Source organism: Phragmites australis, chromosome 7 (assembly GCF_958298935.1).
Source record: "Phragmites australis chromosome 7, lpPhrAust1.1, whole genome shotgun sequence".
NCBI lineage: Eukaryota > Viridiplantae > Streptophyta > Magnoliopsida > Poales > Poaceae > Phragmites > Phragmites australis.
In genome coordinates, this window is record NC_084927.1 from 34,830,269 (window position 1) to 34,846,930 (window position 16,662).

Here is a 16,662-nt window from a genome sequence, read left to right on the forward strand (position 1 = left end):
CTTCCTTTTGTTCCTTCCGTCCTTGTCCCGATTCTTCAGTTCAGTTTGTCAACCTTGTTTACTTCGCTGATGGTTTTGCCCTTTCTGCAGAAGATCCTCCTGCGTGACTGGCAGCATTGCTCAGTTGCTAGCGACAGACCCTAGACTGAAACTCTGCTAAAACACGGTGATGGGAGTGCGGGAAATAATACAGGATCTCTGAATAATGCATCGGTCAATCTCAATTTATAAGGTTGGCGAAGGAGCTATTCCGACAGCATATTTGACATGTTCATGCCGGGTAATTTTCGCGGCAATCTTGTGCTAACCAATGACGACGGCGACGCGTTTGTCGCCGGAAATCTCTGTCCATTTCTGCGTTGGGATGTCGAGCTTTGATCAATTCGCTTTTCCACAACTTGCATGACAGCATCTCTGCAAAAACTCAGGGCAACCTGACCATTCCTGTACTGGTGAGATGTGCAGCATTTGGACACCACCTTCCTGCATTCTTCCTGCCGGCATCGACACCTTTAGAAACTAGACTAGAATTTGGCTGTTTTTCTTTTGCTCGCACTTGTTTGACCAATTATTCAGAAAGTACAACCTAATCATGCAAAGATAAGCAGCTGTCCTACATATGCTCGGAGAAAAATATATCCGAGCCGTACAGGATGAACTCGTCCGGACCATCAAGAACATATGTTGCACTGAAGTTGCAGCATTTGTAAAGCTCATCTTGATCATCTTCGTTTCAAGATATTGACAGCATACAAAGAAGCAGCAAGCTACCTATCAAATATTTCATAACAAATCAAACAAGAAACTCTTAAAAATGCCTGTAACCTGGCCCAGCTATCACACAATATACAAAACCCAAAAAAAAAAACACTTCTTACGTCCACATCTTCACAGAGATGACTGTGTGGGTGTCTCTGACGACGAGAATGGTTCTGTGGTGCTGAACGATTTCGTGGTAGAGCGCGTCTCGCTTGATCTTTGCTCTTTGTTGCTGATCTTGAGATCTGCAAAGTCGGTGATCATAGCAGGCCTAGTGATCTTATGTATGGCGACTCCCTTCTCCCCTGTGAGCATCCGGACAACATTGGTCATGTTGGGACGGCGTGCCATTGCATCTTGCGTGCATATCAGACCAATCTTCAAGAACCGGCATGCCTCCTCGACGTCCAGGTCATCTCCGATGTCGATATCTATAATCTCATCTAAACGTCCTTCTTCATAGAGTGCCCATGTCTGCAAGCGCAGCAACATATCTGTCAAGTTCAGTAATGTTTCCTGAATCCTTGGTTCAGAACACACTGGTTCATATGCTTGGAGATAATATAAACCAAATTTGTTCTTGTAGGTTGTTTATAGGATATGTGACAAGGAGAGCTTACCTTCTCAAGGAGAAATTTATCTTCACTGGGTAATCTTGTGTTGGTGTTGCATCTGCCACTAACAATTTCCAACAGAAGAACTCCGAAACTATAGATGTCGGACTTCCTTGTCACTTGACCTCGGATAGCATATTCAGGAGCCAAGTACCCTCTAAACAGAAATGAAATTACATGCCAGAACAACAGTACATTATGTGAAAGAAGCCTCACAAACAGGATTGGGTTATGCTTACAATGTGCCTGCAACTCGGGTGCTCACATGAGTTGCATTGGGTGGTAGGAGCCTCGCCAAACCGAAATCAGAAATTTTTGGGGTGAGGTCCTTGTCAAGAAGAATGTTGCTCGCCTTTATGTCCCTGTGGATAATGGGGGGACGGATTTCCTCATGAAGAAATGCAAGTCCACGGGCTACACCCACAGCTATTTTAACGCGAGCCCGCCAATTGAACCGAATGTTACTATATCTTGATCCTGCAATAGCATAGCCAAAACATCTATTAGTATGAAACTTATAAGATATCGATGATGGGTAGAGACGTTAGGTAGAATGATATGTCACCTAGCAATGTCTGTGAAAGGCTATTGTTCTCAAGGTAATTGTAAACAAGGATTCTGTTAGATCCTTCAGCGCAGCAACCGATAAGGGTGACGAGATTTTCATGTTTGATGTCAGAAATTGCTGTAAGTTCAGTCAGGAACTCCCGGACACCTTGCCTTGAAGTAGCTGATAAAACCTTCACCGCAACTGCTGTCCCATCTTTAAGCACTCCCTGATCAACCAAAATGATATGTAAGCCAAGGGTTTTCATCATACTGTCTTACTGTCAGCGCAAGACACTGATGAAATGAAAAAAACTAATGCATATTTACCCTGAACACAGAACCAAAACCACCCTCGCCAATCTTATTTGCGCCACTGAAATCTTGCGTAGCCTTTCTCAAGTCGTTGTAAGAAAAGACTTTCACTCTATGTTCACCTGCAACAACAAAGCAAATACATATAAGAATGGAAAATTGGTTGAACATACAAGGTATGGAGCCGTATTAAGATCTACAAAGGTTGCTAACCATCATCGCCTTCAACAGTTTGTTCCCTCTTTCCAAACATAAAGCAACAAGCCATCTTTACCAATACAATTGCAGAGATGTCCAAGCAAGAAACCTAGAAGCAATTTCTGAAGAAGAAAAAAGATATCTTGACCATCAGAAAAGAATTCAATGGATCCACTGGGACAGTAAACGAACCTAAAGAATTGATGTACAACTAATACAGCCAGTGGACTGATCACATTGCAATTGTTGTGTAAAAAACTGTCAACTGGACCAGTTGAGAGAAAAAATGGTAGCAAGATCGAACCATATTGAAGCAAGTAGTTTAGCTACCGCTACAAATTACAATTGCCATATCCTAAGTTATCATGTTATATTCTTATTACGCTATAGTCTACATCTAGTACAAGATTGGAACATATCAAAATGTGAAGCCACCAAGTATAGCGGTTTCAGGCTTAAGCTGCGAGGAAGCTTTAACCAAGTCAAAGAAAAAGTCAGCCCCACCTATTTGCTCATCAATTCGAAGAAATGAAGCAAGGACTGTCACAATTAATCTCGACCACATCCTTGTGAAAGGAACAAGCACCTAACACAACCGACGACCAAGTATAGCGGTTCGAAGTCTACGTTGCATTTAGACATCAATCGATGCCAATCAATTGTCAGCGATAACTATCCTAGGCTCAAAGAATGCACATTTTTGCATTCCGATTCAAAGAGGATATCTAAAACTTTTAGAACGAATCAGAACTAAGCAGATGACTTGCAATTAGCATTTTCCAGTCGTAAGGGCAAATCAGATTACGCCAGAATTGGGATAAAACATCACAAAGGCAGTGAAGGACAATCGTTTCTTTCCCCTAAATCCAGGCAAAATAAAGGACTGAAGAACATGACGCGGAAGTAAATCTAGTGACTTTGGACAAGCGCTGGCGCTCTACTCGACATGATCGAGAAGCACTGAAGACTCAAACGAGCTGAAAGCAACAGAAACACACAACAGAACAGAAGAGAGCACAACACATCACGCAGAGTTCTTGGTTTCTACCCAATCAAGCGCCACCAATCCAAAGACAAAAGCTACGGACCACAGAACACAAGAATCACCTGCAGATCGCACCAGAGGAAAGCAGCTCCCGACCAGTACAGCGCCACCAGCGGTGCGCCGAGAGAGAGAGAGAGGAGGAGGAGGAGGTTGCGAGAAGGCGCTGCACGAGGAGGCAGCGGCGGCGAGCGTACTTAAGAGGGGGAAGGGAAACGTGCGGGCGGGGCAGGCGGAGCGGAAGAAGATGAAGGTTGCGAGAAGGCGCTGAGGAACGGCGAGCCTTTGACCTTTCCTCACCCCCCCTCCTCCTCTCCTCTTCCTCTCCCGTGCAGCTAGAGCTAAGCTACCTCAGCCTCCGCCGCGGAAGTCTCCTGTCTCCTCCGCCTTGTCCCAGCTCCGATTTCTTTTCAGCTCGCTTTGGCGGTAGCGGCGGCTTAAGTAAACATTTATAAATAAAAGGGCGAGTGGGTGAGCTCGGGAGTCGGTTAAAAATGGTTGGGTTGGGCGGGGCGCGGTGGCCGTGGCGACTGTTTTTTATTTTTATTTTACCGGCGTGCACGCAGCAACGCGGCAGAACCAGGACCCGGGCCCGGTCGCTCGGTCAGCAGCACCCCCTTCCACGTCCACTCTCCCGTGGTCCCCGCCTCTTACATCTGCGGCAACGCCGTGCCTACGTGGCGCGGCGGTCTACCCTGATGTCTGAATCCTCGTTGGAACAGGCATGGAAGCCATGCGATTAATCTTCCGCATCAACAACGGTGTTGCATGCGATTCTGTTTACAACAAGTGCTCAGGGCATTTCTAAGCTATGTGATTGGTTTATCCTGGCATGGCTAAATTTGTTAGTTTAGTCATCCGCTCGGTTGATTCATTAGATGAGACACTGTGGAATTATATATATAGTTAGTCTAACAGCTAACCATCTAAACAAGATACTTATATAGTATGGACTGATTGTTTATTTGCATAAAAAGATATTAATCTGACAGATACGATCTATACAAACAAGACCTTGAACAAACACCCACACCTATAATATATATATTGTTTGAAACCTTATCTTAATCACAGTAATATTATACTACCGTGTATCAGTGCACAAGAATTTCATAAAGAATATGGAGTAAACATGAATATATAACATTATGACTCTGAAAATAAAAAATACTAACCAGCTTCTTGTCAATAGTATCGATCCAGTCGAAGTCAGTCTCCTGTCAAAACTTGCCCATCAACCTGCTAGTGGTGTAATACGTGTATTAGCCTCGATTTTTAATCCCAGAGCCGTAACAAATACAGCAGGTCGATCGGCAAGGGAGTACGCATGCATGTGCCTACTCGATCCGTTCGTCCGTTCAAAAAATGCCAGCTCGGCCGTCCAATCCAATTGCGCTGCAAGTTGCAACAGTAATGATATATCACATCACACGCGTAGCTCTGTTGGCACGGCAAGAGAAAAAGGCGCCGCTGCGTTAAGTACGCTGACGTGCTGGGCCAGAGCAGAAAGGGCTAGCTTGTCGGAAGGCACGCCGCGGAAAGCACGCCGCGGTCGTCATGCATCCCGGCGAGCGCGTGCGTTCCCATGCAGACGCAGGGGCGTGCTGCCGTGCGGTACGTGACGTACGCTCGTCCTTGCGGGACCACGCCGCGTGTCCCGATGACGATGCACTCGCCGGGGCTGGACCACGCCGCGTTCCCCAGTGCCTAGCTGCGTGCGCAGGTGGACTCCATCGGCGAAGACTTTGACACCGAGAGGGGGAGGGAGAGGCAGAAGCGCGCGAGCGAGCGTCGCGGTAAAAGCAACCGCGGCGGCCTTGTCACGTTGATGGTGGACGACGTACGGTACGCGGCCGCGGCCGGGGCACATGGTGAAGTCGCCGCGGCCTTTCACGCCAGTCAGGCACCGAGCGCCCGTGCTGGTTTCTGACCGTCGCGCGAGATGTGCCGCGGCCGGACACGGCAGGTTGTGCAGTAGCGTCGGCGGTTGCAACCCAACGTTCGGTGGCAGGTCTACTGCTGCTGCTGCTGGATCTAGCGTGCCGGCAGGGCGGCGCGCGGCTCGGCACACGCATCATCGACAGCTCCACACGCACGTGCTTACTTCCTCGGCACATCGTCTTCCGGTGTGCATAGTCCAGTTGGTCCATCGGGTGCAGTGATTTTTTATTTCGGTGCTACTTTGCGATATCCGGGGTTTTTTGGTGGCCAACGAAAAATAATAATATATATTTTCGGAATTTTCGTTTTTATTTTATTTTTTATATTGATTTAAAATAGTATGATGGCTTCAATTAGCATATACAAATGCCTAGTCCTGTGGCTAGGATGTTAATACTTGTGGAGTACGCCATGATTAGTGATATCTTCGTGTTGAAAAAAAATCTCGTTGACGGAGCTCCTAGTTTCTCTAGTACTCCGTGCATGTTTTTAAGATGTTTAAGCATTGACCTTGCTCTTTTTTTTAATGGCGTGACCCACCTGCACGGTCTTCCAGAGACAAGGGGCGGGTGCTGTACGGCGTGAGTTGTCATGCTCACATCTTGAAGCCTGGTAGTCTGGTCATGCTTATATGCTTGCCGGCGGTCGAGTAACTATGCTATACATCTTAGTTACTATTTATATCTTTTTAGTCTAATTAAAAAAAGTAGTGTTTAGTTATTCATAGGAAGATATATTATATGACAAGAGGCAGGTGCTGCTCCAAGGCGTGAGTTGTCAGGCTCACACCTTGAAGCCTGGTAGTCTGGTCATGCTTATGCTTGCTACCGGTCAAGTAGCTATGCTATACATCATGTGCGTCGGGTTGCTTGCATGTTTAAGTTTGATCCGTATCTATGAGCCAAGCTTATTTTAGTTAGGCTGACTAAATATATATAGTAGCAATTTGTTTAACTATCTAATCTCTTCAGTCTAATTAATAAAAGACAGTATTTGGTTTCTCGTAAAAAATATATTATATGAGATAGAAATGAACAAATAAGTGTTATTATGATATTTATTTATATCATTGTACTTTTAACGTTCAGCTTATCTTATTAAGCTTTGATATTCTTTAAAATACATTAGAATCACTTAATACGTAATAATCACACATAATAGCATTGTTAGCTAGACACCGGTTTGTATTCAGCGAGTCTAGCTATGTAGAAACACTCGAATTGTACGTTCCTATAGAGCCATGCTAAACCAGACAACTAAACGCACCCTTAGTGAACAGTGGTCATCTCCAGTGTGGATAACGGGTAGAATGATAGCTCTAGTGCACAGCACGTTAGTGCTCCCGTCGAGTTAAGCTTGCTCCCAACTACCCGACGCTGTGTGATCTGAAAAATCCGTCGTGGCAAGCTTACAACTTGGATCCATTTCTCAATTCTGACGCTAGCGTCGGGCCACATACTTCCCTAATTCGTTCATTCAGTTCCAGGCTGGAGTAGCATCATTATCGGCATTGCCACTCGGAGAGAGGGACCATGTCGTGCGTTGGCTTGGTGAGTCCTGTCTCCTGTACGATCGATGCATGCGATGGTGACTGCGCCGCGTCGCCGTGCGTGCAGTGGGTGGAGTCGCGGCGAAGACCAACACGCGCGTTCACGAGTCCGAGAGGCGCGTCGCGGTAGAAATTAAAGCAACCGCGGCGGCTGCTTGTCTCCCGGTACGTGACGGCGGTGGGCACCCGCGACCGTGGGGCGCGTGCGGTGAGGTCGCCGCGGCCATTCACACCACACCCAGACAGAGCCTGGCGCGCGCTGGTCTCGGACGACCGTCGGAGGAGCCGTGCCGCAGCAGTACCCGGAACGCGACAAGCTGTGCAGCAGCGAATCCGTTTTGTCCAACCGCGCCGCGGCGGTTACGGTAGAACGTTCGGTGGTGCTACTACTACCGTATACCTCGGACCACGGAGACGTGCCGCCTCTAGCGGGCGGCGGCTCGGAAGCTCCAGGCGGACGGGCTCGCATGTCTCATGGATCGGCTGTGCCACACGGACGTGGTTTTCTGGCATCGGTCATTGAACGTTATTCTCCAATTGAAACATAGAGAAGTCCCACAGCGTTACTTGGCCGGGTTTGGCTGTCCACGGGGTTCGCCGGTTGCCCGGTTGGTTTTTAGCAACGTTCAGATCGGTTGGATTTGTCTGCTGTCTGTTTAGTATTTTTTAGTGTAGGTATTGTTCTGTTTAGTTTATTGTTGTATTGTCATCCCAGTGTTATCAGCTGATTTTTCTTTCTAAAACTCTACCTTTGTTAAGACTTTCAGATCCGATTTTACTTATAAATTAAATCAATTATCTCTTCTTTATATTTCCAGATCCGGTTTTACTTATATATACTAGCACATTAACCCGTGCGACTGCACAGGCTAGAAATTTAGTTTACAACTTAATTATAGATATTTGTGTTAATAATAGTTGTATGCTAAGATACATCAACTATTTATATTTAAATATTGAAATGTAAAATATAAATGTAATTTTTGTTCATAATATTATAATCATGTTTATTATTTGTGAATAGATCTAATTTATAATTTTCATTTATGTGTTATGCAAATTGATTTTTATTTCTTTCTTGATTTTTTGAAATTATTATTATTTTTAATCTCGCCACCGTATCTCATATTATTTTTTAAAATACATTAGAAATTCTTTGATATTATTTTTATGCGATAATCTGTAATATATTTGCGTTCTGTTATTTTAATTTTGTAATGTTTGATTACACGTATATTTAATTGGCATATTTTAATTGATTTGGAAAAGTGTGTTGATTGCTAACGTAACTAAGTTGGAGTTTACTAACGTAAATTTGTTAGATAAAGGGTATCTACAACCAAAAAAAAGGAAGAAAATCTAAGATTATTTTAAAATTAACGTGAAGGCAAAAAAAAAAACTCTAATTAGTAAATATAAGATGCGCTCGGCTGAGCTCTAGCTGGTCGTAATCTTTAAAAAAAAGTCCCACAGCTACCGCGAGTCACTTACGTCGGCCGCGAGCTCCTCACCCCTCTCCAAAGTCAACCGAAACATGCTACTAGCACTCCACCGACGCCCACACCATCCATCCCGCTGCCTCCGTCTGCATCGTAGCCATCCTTGTTCTGGCAACCTCCAGATCCGTACGCAGCAATGGGAAGTTTGGGAGGCTGCAGCTGAATCAACCCCAAGTTGCAGTTGTGTGGTGCAACGAGGTAGCCTGGAGTGCGATCGCAACTCCGAAATACTATAATAACATAATTGGCTATGTGACGTCTTTGTTCGGGTTGAGCATCGACTGTCTTCAAGACTGTCGTCAGTGTTTCCCAGATTTGACGAAGGCTAGCATGTTCTAAATCGCCGAAGTCTAATGAAGCACAGTACAAATCTAGATGATTGGTTGAGTAATTTTCATTAACAATGACTACTAGGCTCTTTCTTTGGGCTTATGACCTTTACACACATGTAAATACCCCCCTTTTTTAATGAGAATAGAAAAAAAAAACAGTAGGGGACTCCCTGTTGTTCCGGTAAAAAAAAAAAACCGAGGAGGCAGCCGGGGACTGTCAGCAGGTCAATCGGCGAGCACGTTAGAAAAAGCCATTGGATGCAGTCGTCATGGCACAACCGCGGGTCCCCAACGACATCATTCGTCACTGATGTGTGTTTTGATCTCGAAGTTTCTCTCAAGCGGCACACCTATTTTCATTTCGATGGTTGGTCATGCAGCCAGCAGCCCTTGGAGCAACTACCATGCGTCATCCTGGCTCCTGGCTCTACAACCATGTAATTTGAGAGGAAATTCTCAAAACTTTGTACTTTGTTTCCACTGAAATATTTTATATGAGCTTTATCCCCAAAAAAAATGCTACTGCGCAGGAACAGTGCTCGGCGAGCGGCGAGCAACGTCCACTTGGATCTGGGCCGACCCAACTTCCACTTCAATCTGGGCCGCTGCTCCGCTCACCAGCATGGGGTGGTCGGTGTTCCGTCTGCCGACGACCAGAGATCGGACCTCGCCGCTTTCCGGTCATGTCTTACACCTGCAAGCTTCCCTCTCCCTCCTCTTGTCGAGCTAAGCGTACTCCCAATTGCGGTGACCTGAAAACCCGTCCCTGGCAAGCGTGCAACCTGGATCACTTCTCATGCTGGCACAGGCACTGGACCACATCCGCACGCCGTTCGTTCTCGCTTGTAGGCTGAAGTATAGCATCACTCGCACTGAAACAACACGGCAGCCGATGCTCGTCACGCGATACGCAGCGCCGGCCGTTGCTGGCGGCGTGGCTGCCGTCGCGACTCGCAGGCCACCGTGCTCGGCGTCAGTTCGTCCTTCCAGGAACGCCACACGCGTGTATCGTATCATGCTGTGCAGTAGGCGAAACGGAGGCATTGGCCAAAGCTCTAAAATGTGTCATCTCAGAAGAGCAAACATCGATCTGGAACTCTGCTACGTTTCCTCATTTCAGCAGAACAAATATAGATCTGAAACCCCCCTACATACTCTCATTTCAGAGGAGCAAACATCGATCTGGAACTGGAATGAACTTGAATTTGGTTTCGCTAATCAAAAGTACTGGAACTTTTCTAACACATTCTGATTCCATTTGGGCACTACAAACTGATACAGATTTGGCCATTGTCACTTGGCAAGGCTACAACTGGAGAAGTAAATTCTGGCATCCAAGTAACTGCAATTGAAACCATGTGGAACAACACCAACTGAAAAATAGAGGCATGCGAAGTTACTTCTAGTATCCAAACAACCGGGTTCGGCTAGTTTGCATGGAAGTGCAAAATGACAACGTAAGAATTATGAATCTGAAATTTCCATACATCCTTTGATACAAAGAAACCAGGTGAACAATACATACCGTAAGTTCAGAGACAGCGCGATATTATTAGTACGATTTATACAGGTCGTACAGGCAGAAGTACATGGGCAGTGGTCAAACAAATAGCATGATACAGCAGTATGTCAAGGAAAAACTTGACATTTTCGTGTCACATCTTTTTTTTTTGGTTTGGTAATCTACACAAAAAAATCCTATTATTCTACACTTGTCAAGCAGGAGAGAGCCCAAAAGAATAGGAAGTGAATTGACACAGCTAAAACACCTAAATGATCCATATAACACAATTTTACATCAAGACCATGGCTACAAAGCAAGATTCTTTAGTGGTCTCCCACACATCAGAAATCCTCAAGTATCCAGTTCCTCTCTGATACTTGATGGCTTCGAGTGAAGTTCCTCTTCACCCTCTCCGATGTGAGGAAGGCTAAACGATATATCAGCAAATCTCAATTCACCGCTTCCAAATGATTCAGAATCCACATTGCGCTTGTAAGTTTCATGGAGCTGCAGCACATACTCAAGATGCCACAGAACCTCACCCATTGATGGCCTGCTTCTCCCATCATCTGCGAGACATTTCTCCACAATCTCACCAAACTTCTTCAAGGATTCTGATGAAAAATCACCATCCAACCGTGGATCCATAATTGCTTCCAGTGAACGCTGGCGCTGCCATCTCATCGCCCATTCTGCCAAGTTGATTTGATCCTTCGGCAATGTGGGGTCTATCACTGGCCTTGCGCAAGCAACTTCAAAGAGCACCACCCCAAAAGAATACACATCGGATTTTTGTGTGAGTTGCTGCCTCCGGAAGTACTCAGGGTCTAGGTATCCAAAGCTTCCCTTGACTGCTGTACTAACATGGGTCTGGTCAAGTGTTGGTCCGGTTTTTGACAACCCAAAGTCTGCTATTTTAGCAACAAAGTTGTCATCCAACAGGATGTTAGTAGTCTTTACATCCCGGTGGATTATACCTCGATCTGCTCCTGTGTGGAGGTAGTGAAGCCCACGGGCCGCACCAATGCACGCATCAATCCGTTGCTTCCATGTCAGAGGAGATAGGCCATTCCCGTAGAGATGGCTTCGCAGTGTCCCCTTAGCCATGTATTCGTAGACAAGAATCATCTCCTTCTGCTCTTCGCAATAGCCAATCATTGCGACAAGGTGCCGGTGCCTAAGCTTGGAAAGCATCTCAATCTCCGTTTCGAATTCTTTCAGACCCTGGCCACATAATGGATTAGCACGTTTGATCGCCACTGTAGTGCCCTCACCGAGCTCACCTTTGTAGACCTTGCCAAAACCTCCAGTACCAATGACTAAGGACTCGTCGAAGTTCTTTGTGGCAGCCCTAATCTCCGCAATGCTGAATCTTCTTCCCATCCTATGACCAATGGAAGAGGCATTTCGTGCCAAGGATGATTTACTGGCTGCACGGGCATCTGTAGTGCTTTTCATAGCCTCATGAAGGACCAGCGGATGCCAACCGGGAGGGGCCTCCTTGTCAACAGCTTTCCGTTTCTTTCTTATATAACACCATGAGAACAGAAAAACACCTGTAAGCACCACAAAAGAAGCTGAGCCAATACCAACTTCTTCCCACAAATCTATTTTCTTTTTCCCCTTGGAAGAATCCCTTTGGTTGGCCATGTCAATATGACCAAGCACATAGGCGAGGTTGCCATTCTTGCTTAGCTTAAATATCTCCAAACCATTCAGAAGTGCATCAGTGCCTGAAGCACTGGTCATGGAGTCAGGGCCTAGCTGAAGCCAAAGTGAGTCTGCCTGCAGCGGCAAGTCGTCAAAGTAGTCCTCATGATATGCTTTGTTAATGCCCCCAGCCCTGACATACACATCATAGTTCTCAGCAGCTGTCTTGTTGTTGATGTAGATCTTGAAGATCCTCTGGTTGGGCTTGTCATAGACAAGCTCACAGAAATGAAGGCGGACCAAGTAATCAAAGTTTGGGTGGACATAGAATCGCCATGACACGTTGAACCTCTTGTCCACAACCATGTTGTTGCCCATGATTCTTGCAGTCTCGTAGACATCAATGGGCACAAGTAAGGAGTCATTGCTTGAGACATACATTATGCTTGAGGCATTGGACACAATCTGTGCAGCATTTGTAGAAAACATGAATGCTTCATCAGTGTACCATGGCCTATGGAGATACTGATCACTGGAAGATTTAAGTGCAGGTCCTCCAATATTCAGCCGGTACATTGTCTCGACACCTCTGTTGCTTAAGCCAAGAGGAAGCTGCTCACCTGCACCGCCAACTTTGTTCACTGTATCATTGAACAAATTATCTGGGGTGAGCATGACCTCAATTGCAGTCACAAAGGCAAATGATCCAGGGCTTGGATCAAACTCAATCTGCAGGCCACGAACACCAATGACAAGAAAGTACTCCTTTACAACTGCACTGATGACCGAATTGCTCGCAGAGGACCTCCAAACAATCTCCTCTGACACATTGAATTTTGAAACAAGCTTGAAACCACTTGCAGTGACATCAAACACAGAATTGTTTGCACTAAAATTCCCGAACGTTGAGGGAAAGAAGTGTAACCTGATGCAGTAGTTTCCTGGCAGCACACTAATGTGATACCAAGACGTCAAGTTAAAGAAACGGGCAGAACGGTAAACCGGTCCGAAGATTTCATCGGTATAGCTGTTCCCAGTCAATGAAGCAGCAAACCCAGGGCTGCTCAAGGTAAAGTTACTCCCAGGGGCAATGTCACCGTTCCATCTCCGCCCATCAGCATCAACAGTCCCGTTTGAGCCACAGTTCAGAAGCAATTCGCTTCCATGAGCTTGCAGGAACTGCAAGTTGATAAATGCAATGCTCACTACAGCTAGCACAACTGGACTCATCTGAACGTCACTCACTGCCAACTCTTGGCTCTTGCAGGTCTCATTTAGTCCACACAAGAACCTAAAATTAAACAAAAAAGCTTAAATACAACAATTACAAGAGGTAGGACTACTACAATAAGGAAAAATATTGATAAAATTTCATCGTTTTTCATTCAGATCCAAATCTTCAAAGAAACAAGGCACTTACCAAAGCAAGAAGCAGAATTTCACCGTCTCCCGGTGCTCCGCCGCCGCTGAAACCGAGATCCCAACCAAGAACACGCACACTACATCAGCTCAGATCCCACAAGATCTCAAGAAAACGACAGGCCAGGCTAAAAAGGTCAAATCGAGCTGCAATCTTCTTACCTGCATTAGACCGAACGCAGGGAAGGCAACCACAAGCGCCCAAATGCTGCCTTGGTTGGATCGAGGAAGCGCAAGAAAGGTGGGATATTTGCTTCAAAGGTTGTTGATTTCTTGCATCTTTCACTGTAACGTCTCACAAGAATCGATGAGGGGCAATCCTTCTGCAAGGATAGGGCCTATCGAGTATACGAGTGGATAACTTTGTCCTCTGGGGATGATCGATTTCTTGGATGGGTGGGTGGATGGATTGGTTTCTATGAGAGCACAAGAGAGACAGGAGTGTAGCCAGGACGAGGAGGGAAAAGAAAATGGAGCAACTATTGTGGTTTGTGGAGCAAGCGCTACTGGAGCACAGCACTCTGCTGTCTCCTCACCGTGCTCGCTCGCTGACGTGTACGCTAGTAGCACTGTAGCAGCTGTGCGGCTGTGCGTTGATGTTGATTTGGGGAATCCGTGTCCTCTGACTTTTGGCAGAAAAGGCATAGGCAAACAATGCCCACAGCAGTTGGATCGAGGATAGAGGTTTCAGATCTTCTACTACAGGTATTCGATGAATATTATTTAGCTTCTGTGGGCTGTGCAAACTACCCTAACAATTTTCCCTGTTGGTAAAAAAGAGATTCACCATTTCTAAATGAAGTCTTGACCAAGCTTGCAAGGAGCTAAACTAGAATCAGTTTAGAACTATGTTTTCTGTAGCATTTATGTCTCGGTACAAATTTGTCCGGACACCCAACAATTCTCCACTCAGAAAAATGCAAGATGGCTCTTCTTCCTGCTGCTGCTGCTCTACCTTCTGGGCAGTGGGGCCCCCATTGGCTCGGCTAAATTGTTGCTTTCCCTCCTGAAAAGTGGGGACTGGAGAGAGTGGTGGTTTGTTCGAGAGAGAGAGAATCCAATCACATTCCATTGGGTGGGAGGTGGTGGTGGGTCACATGGATGGAGGGTACAGCAACACATGGCTCTGTTCCTTCCTCTTGTGCCTGAATGCAGATGCAGATGATGGTGCTGCCCTTGCGCATCGTTGTGTAATTGTGTTCACAGGAATGGGGCAGCAGATCGCTGGCCAGTGAGTCAGTGACCGACATTACGGGATGGCCTTCACTTCACCTTTCTTTCCTGACGACAAGCCTAGTGTAGATCGAATGTGCTAGATTTGAATGAGAGATTTCCAACACACGGTAAGTGTTGTACTGAGTGTTGTACTGTTGTACAAGAGATGTTATCACTCCCAGTTCAGATCCAAGTTCAGAAACCAGAACGACAAGTAAATTACCAGCGATTCCGCTGCATGAACAGTATAGAGCGCTAGGTGTTGGCATCTCATCAATTGATCCAGATGCACATGCATGAATTTCGATCGAGAAGCCAGTGCCAGTTGTTGGCCGACACTTCTCAGTTGCAGGTAAATGTATCATACGAAAAAAAAATGACATCAAGATTCTAGACGCTGACGCATGCATTTCAAAATGAAGAAAAAGAAAAGGACGCCAACACACATACAGTATAGTCAACTCTAACAGCTACTTAAAATTCTGTATCTAAAATACTATTACAGTATCATCTATTATTATTATAACATCTCTCTTTTCATTCATCTCCAACAGATACTCCTATATTCTATCCTCTATCTCCTCTCTCGTATATTAAATTAGTTTTTTTGAACCGTTTCCTTCACTCCGCCCCTCACCATCTCCTCTTCGTTCACTCCACCCCCTCCCCTAGCTCCTTCCCTCCGCCACTGCGCCCTCACTGTCCTCCATCCGCCGCACCCCCTCTCTCCCTCCCATCATCTCCACATAGTAGAGCACAGCACCGGAACAGAGAAGAGCAGAGAGCTGCCGGCTAAAATCCAGCACCGCCGCCCAAATCCCTAAGCCCAAGTCCAAATCCGACGGGCTCGAGCACTCATGAGCTAGGAGAGACGTCGTCGCCCGCTTCTCCTCCCTTTCCCGGGGTGAATCCACCATTTTTCCCACCGAGCTGAGCCCTTTGGCACCTTTTTCCCCATCTCCAGCGCGAAGCTCCTCAAATTCACCGAGTCACCGGTGAAAGCTCCTCCACCGTTCCGTCCAATGCCTCGGTGAGTTTCCTCGCTGCGCGTTGAGGTTCGCCGACCGTCCTCCTCCCTTCCCTCGGCCACCTCCTACTTGCACATCGGCGATCAAACGCCGCCGCCGCCACACACTGTCGTTGGATGCCATCTAGTCATTAGCGCTGGCTAGAGAGCCCTCAATCGAGTTCCCCCTCACGTGCTAGATCTTCTACCACTAACCCCGAGGTGGACCCCGACCGGAATCGCCGGTGAGGACGACTCCGGTGAGCTCACATCGTGCCCGTCACCAAGAGTCACGGGGGCTCAATCCACTTCGTTCACTCCGCCTCTGCCATGCCGATTAAGCAAACTCACGAGAGCACGGAGTCGTTGCCGAGTAGGCCACCGCACAGTGTTATGGCCGAGCATTTCCTCCAGCAAATATACCACTCCTCTCTCCTCTCCGAGTTTTGGCCGCATCACTGTATCACTCAAACCGTCTTCGCTGAAGAGCGTTTGCAAGCCGTGAGGAGTCCGTATCCGTACTGTAGCATTAGATATGGACTTCGCTGCAGTTGGCCTCAGTAAAGAATTCAGGGACAAGATTTGCCGACCTCTCACATCAAGACTGCACTTTTATGTTCAAAGAAATACAAGGGCTGGCTGCATTGTTTTTCCAAGTTCAACCAAGGCGTGATTTGACCAATCAGAAGCAAATAAACAGGCACACCAATCACACCCAAGCGGAGTCTTGATCGGATTATGATCCCACTGTTCAAACGTTCAGTAGAAAAGGAAAAACTGAGGTCAATCTGGGCGAGGAGGCAGGGAAGGAAGCATCGGCGAAGCTTCCTGGCAAGAACAAAACCTTGCCCTGCAAATTCTTAAGTTCCTGATAAACCTGCAGCATGTGGCCTCTGCATCGCTTGTCAGATACAAACATTAGATTAACACATAAACAACGGGAATATAGGGTGCAGAATTGTTAATGTCTATGTTCCTGCTAAAATAATGGCAATGATTCAGACAAAGCATAAGTTGACAAGCATAGGAAAATGTGCATGCTGACAATGCCAATGATTCAGAACGTTGGATAG

General features: G+C 46.3%; 2 protein-coding genes across 5 annotated transcripts; both read right to left on the bottom strand.

The window, feature by feature from the left end:
* Window positions 1–415: 415 nt before the first annotated feature.
* LOC133924995 (cold-responsive protein kinase 1-like) lies at window positions 416–3,970 on the bottom strand. Of its 3 annotated transcripts, XM_062370772.1 has the most exons (8): window positions 3,540–3,682; window positions 2,448–2,554; window positions 2,250–2,356; window positions 1,939–2,149; window positions 1,613–1,850; window positions 1,380–1,530; window positions 879–1,233; window positions 416–771 (listed from the first exon to the last, which is right to left on the bottom strand). In XM_062370772.1, the coding sequence occupies exons 2-7, from the start codon at window positions 2,500–2,502 to the stop codon at window positions 889–891; spliced, it is 1,107 nt and encodes a 368-aa protein (XP_062226756.1). In that variant the 5' UTR covers window positions 2,503–2,554; window positions 3,540–3,682; the 3' UTR covers window positions 416–771; window positions 879–888. The 3 variants fall into 3 exon arrangements, with proteins under 3 accessions (XP_062226756.1, XP_062226755.1, XP_062226754.1); XM_062370771.1 differs by lacking the exon at window positions 3,540–3,682 and adding an exon at window positions 3,825–3,970 and having other exon boundaries at window positions 685–1,233; XM_062370770.1 differs by having other exon boundaries at window positions 685–1,233.
* A 6,314-nt stretch (window positions 3,971–10,284) lies between these two features.
* Window positions 10,285–13,931, bottom strand: LOC133924997 (probable receptor-like protein kinase At1g30570). Of its 2 annotated transcripts, none has more exons than XM_062370774.1 (3): window positions 13,531–13,931; window positions 13,370–13,448; window positions 10,285–13,240 (listed from the first exon to the last, which is right to left on the bottom strand). In XM_062370774.1, the coding sequence occupies exon 3, from the start codon at window positions 13,177–13,179 to the stop codon at window positions 10,651–10,653; it is 2,529 nt and encodes an 842-aa protein (XP_062226758.1). In that variant the 5' UTR covers window positions 13,180–13,240; window positions 13,370–13,448; window positions 13,531–13,931; the 3' UTR covers window positions 10,285–10,650. The 2 variants fall into 2 exon arrangements, with proteins under 2 accessions (XP_062226758.1, XP_062226757.1); XM_062370773.1 differs by having other exon boundaries at window positions 13,370–13,415; window positions 13,531–13,930.
* Window positions 13,932–16,662: the final 2,731 nt, after the last annotated feature.

Excerpts from the sequence above, each read along its gene's own strand:
- LOC133924995 (XM_062370772.1), bottom strand. The coding sequence starts at position 2,502 with ATGGCTTGTTGCTTTATGTTTGGAAAGAGGGAACAAACTGTTGAAGGC. Across the intron at positions 1,851-1,938 it reads CCTTTCACAGACATTGCTAG|GATCAAGATATAGTAACATT; the intron begins GTGACATATCAT and ends ATGCTATTGCAG. Across the intron at positions 1,531-1,612 it reads ACCCGAGTTGCAGGCACATT|AGGGTACTTGGCTCCTGAAT; the intron begins GTAAGCATAACC and ends ATTTCTGTTTAG.
- LOC133924997 (XM_062370774.1), bottom strand. The coding sequence starts at position 13,179 with ATGAGTCCAGTTGTGCTAGCTGTAGTGAGCATTGCATTTATCAACTTG.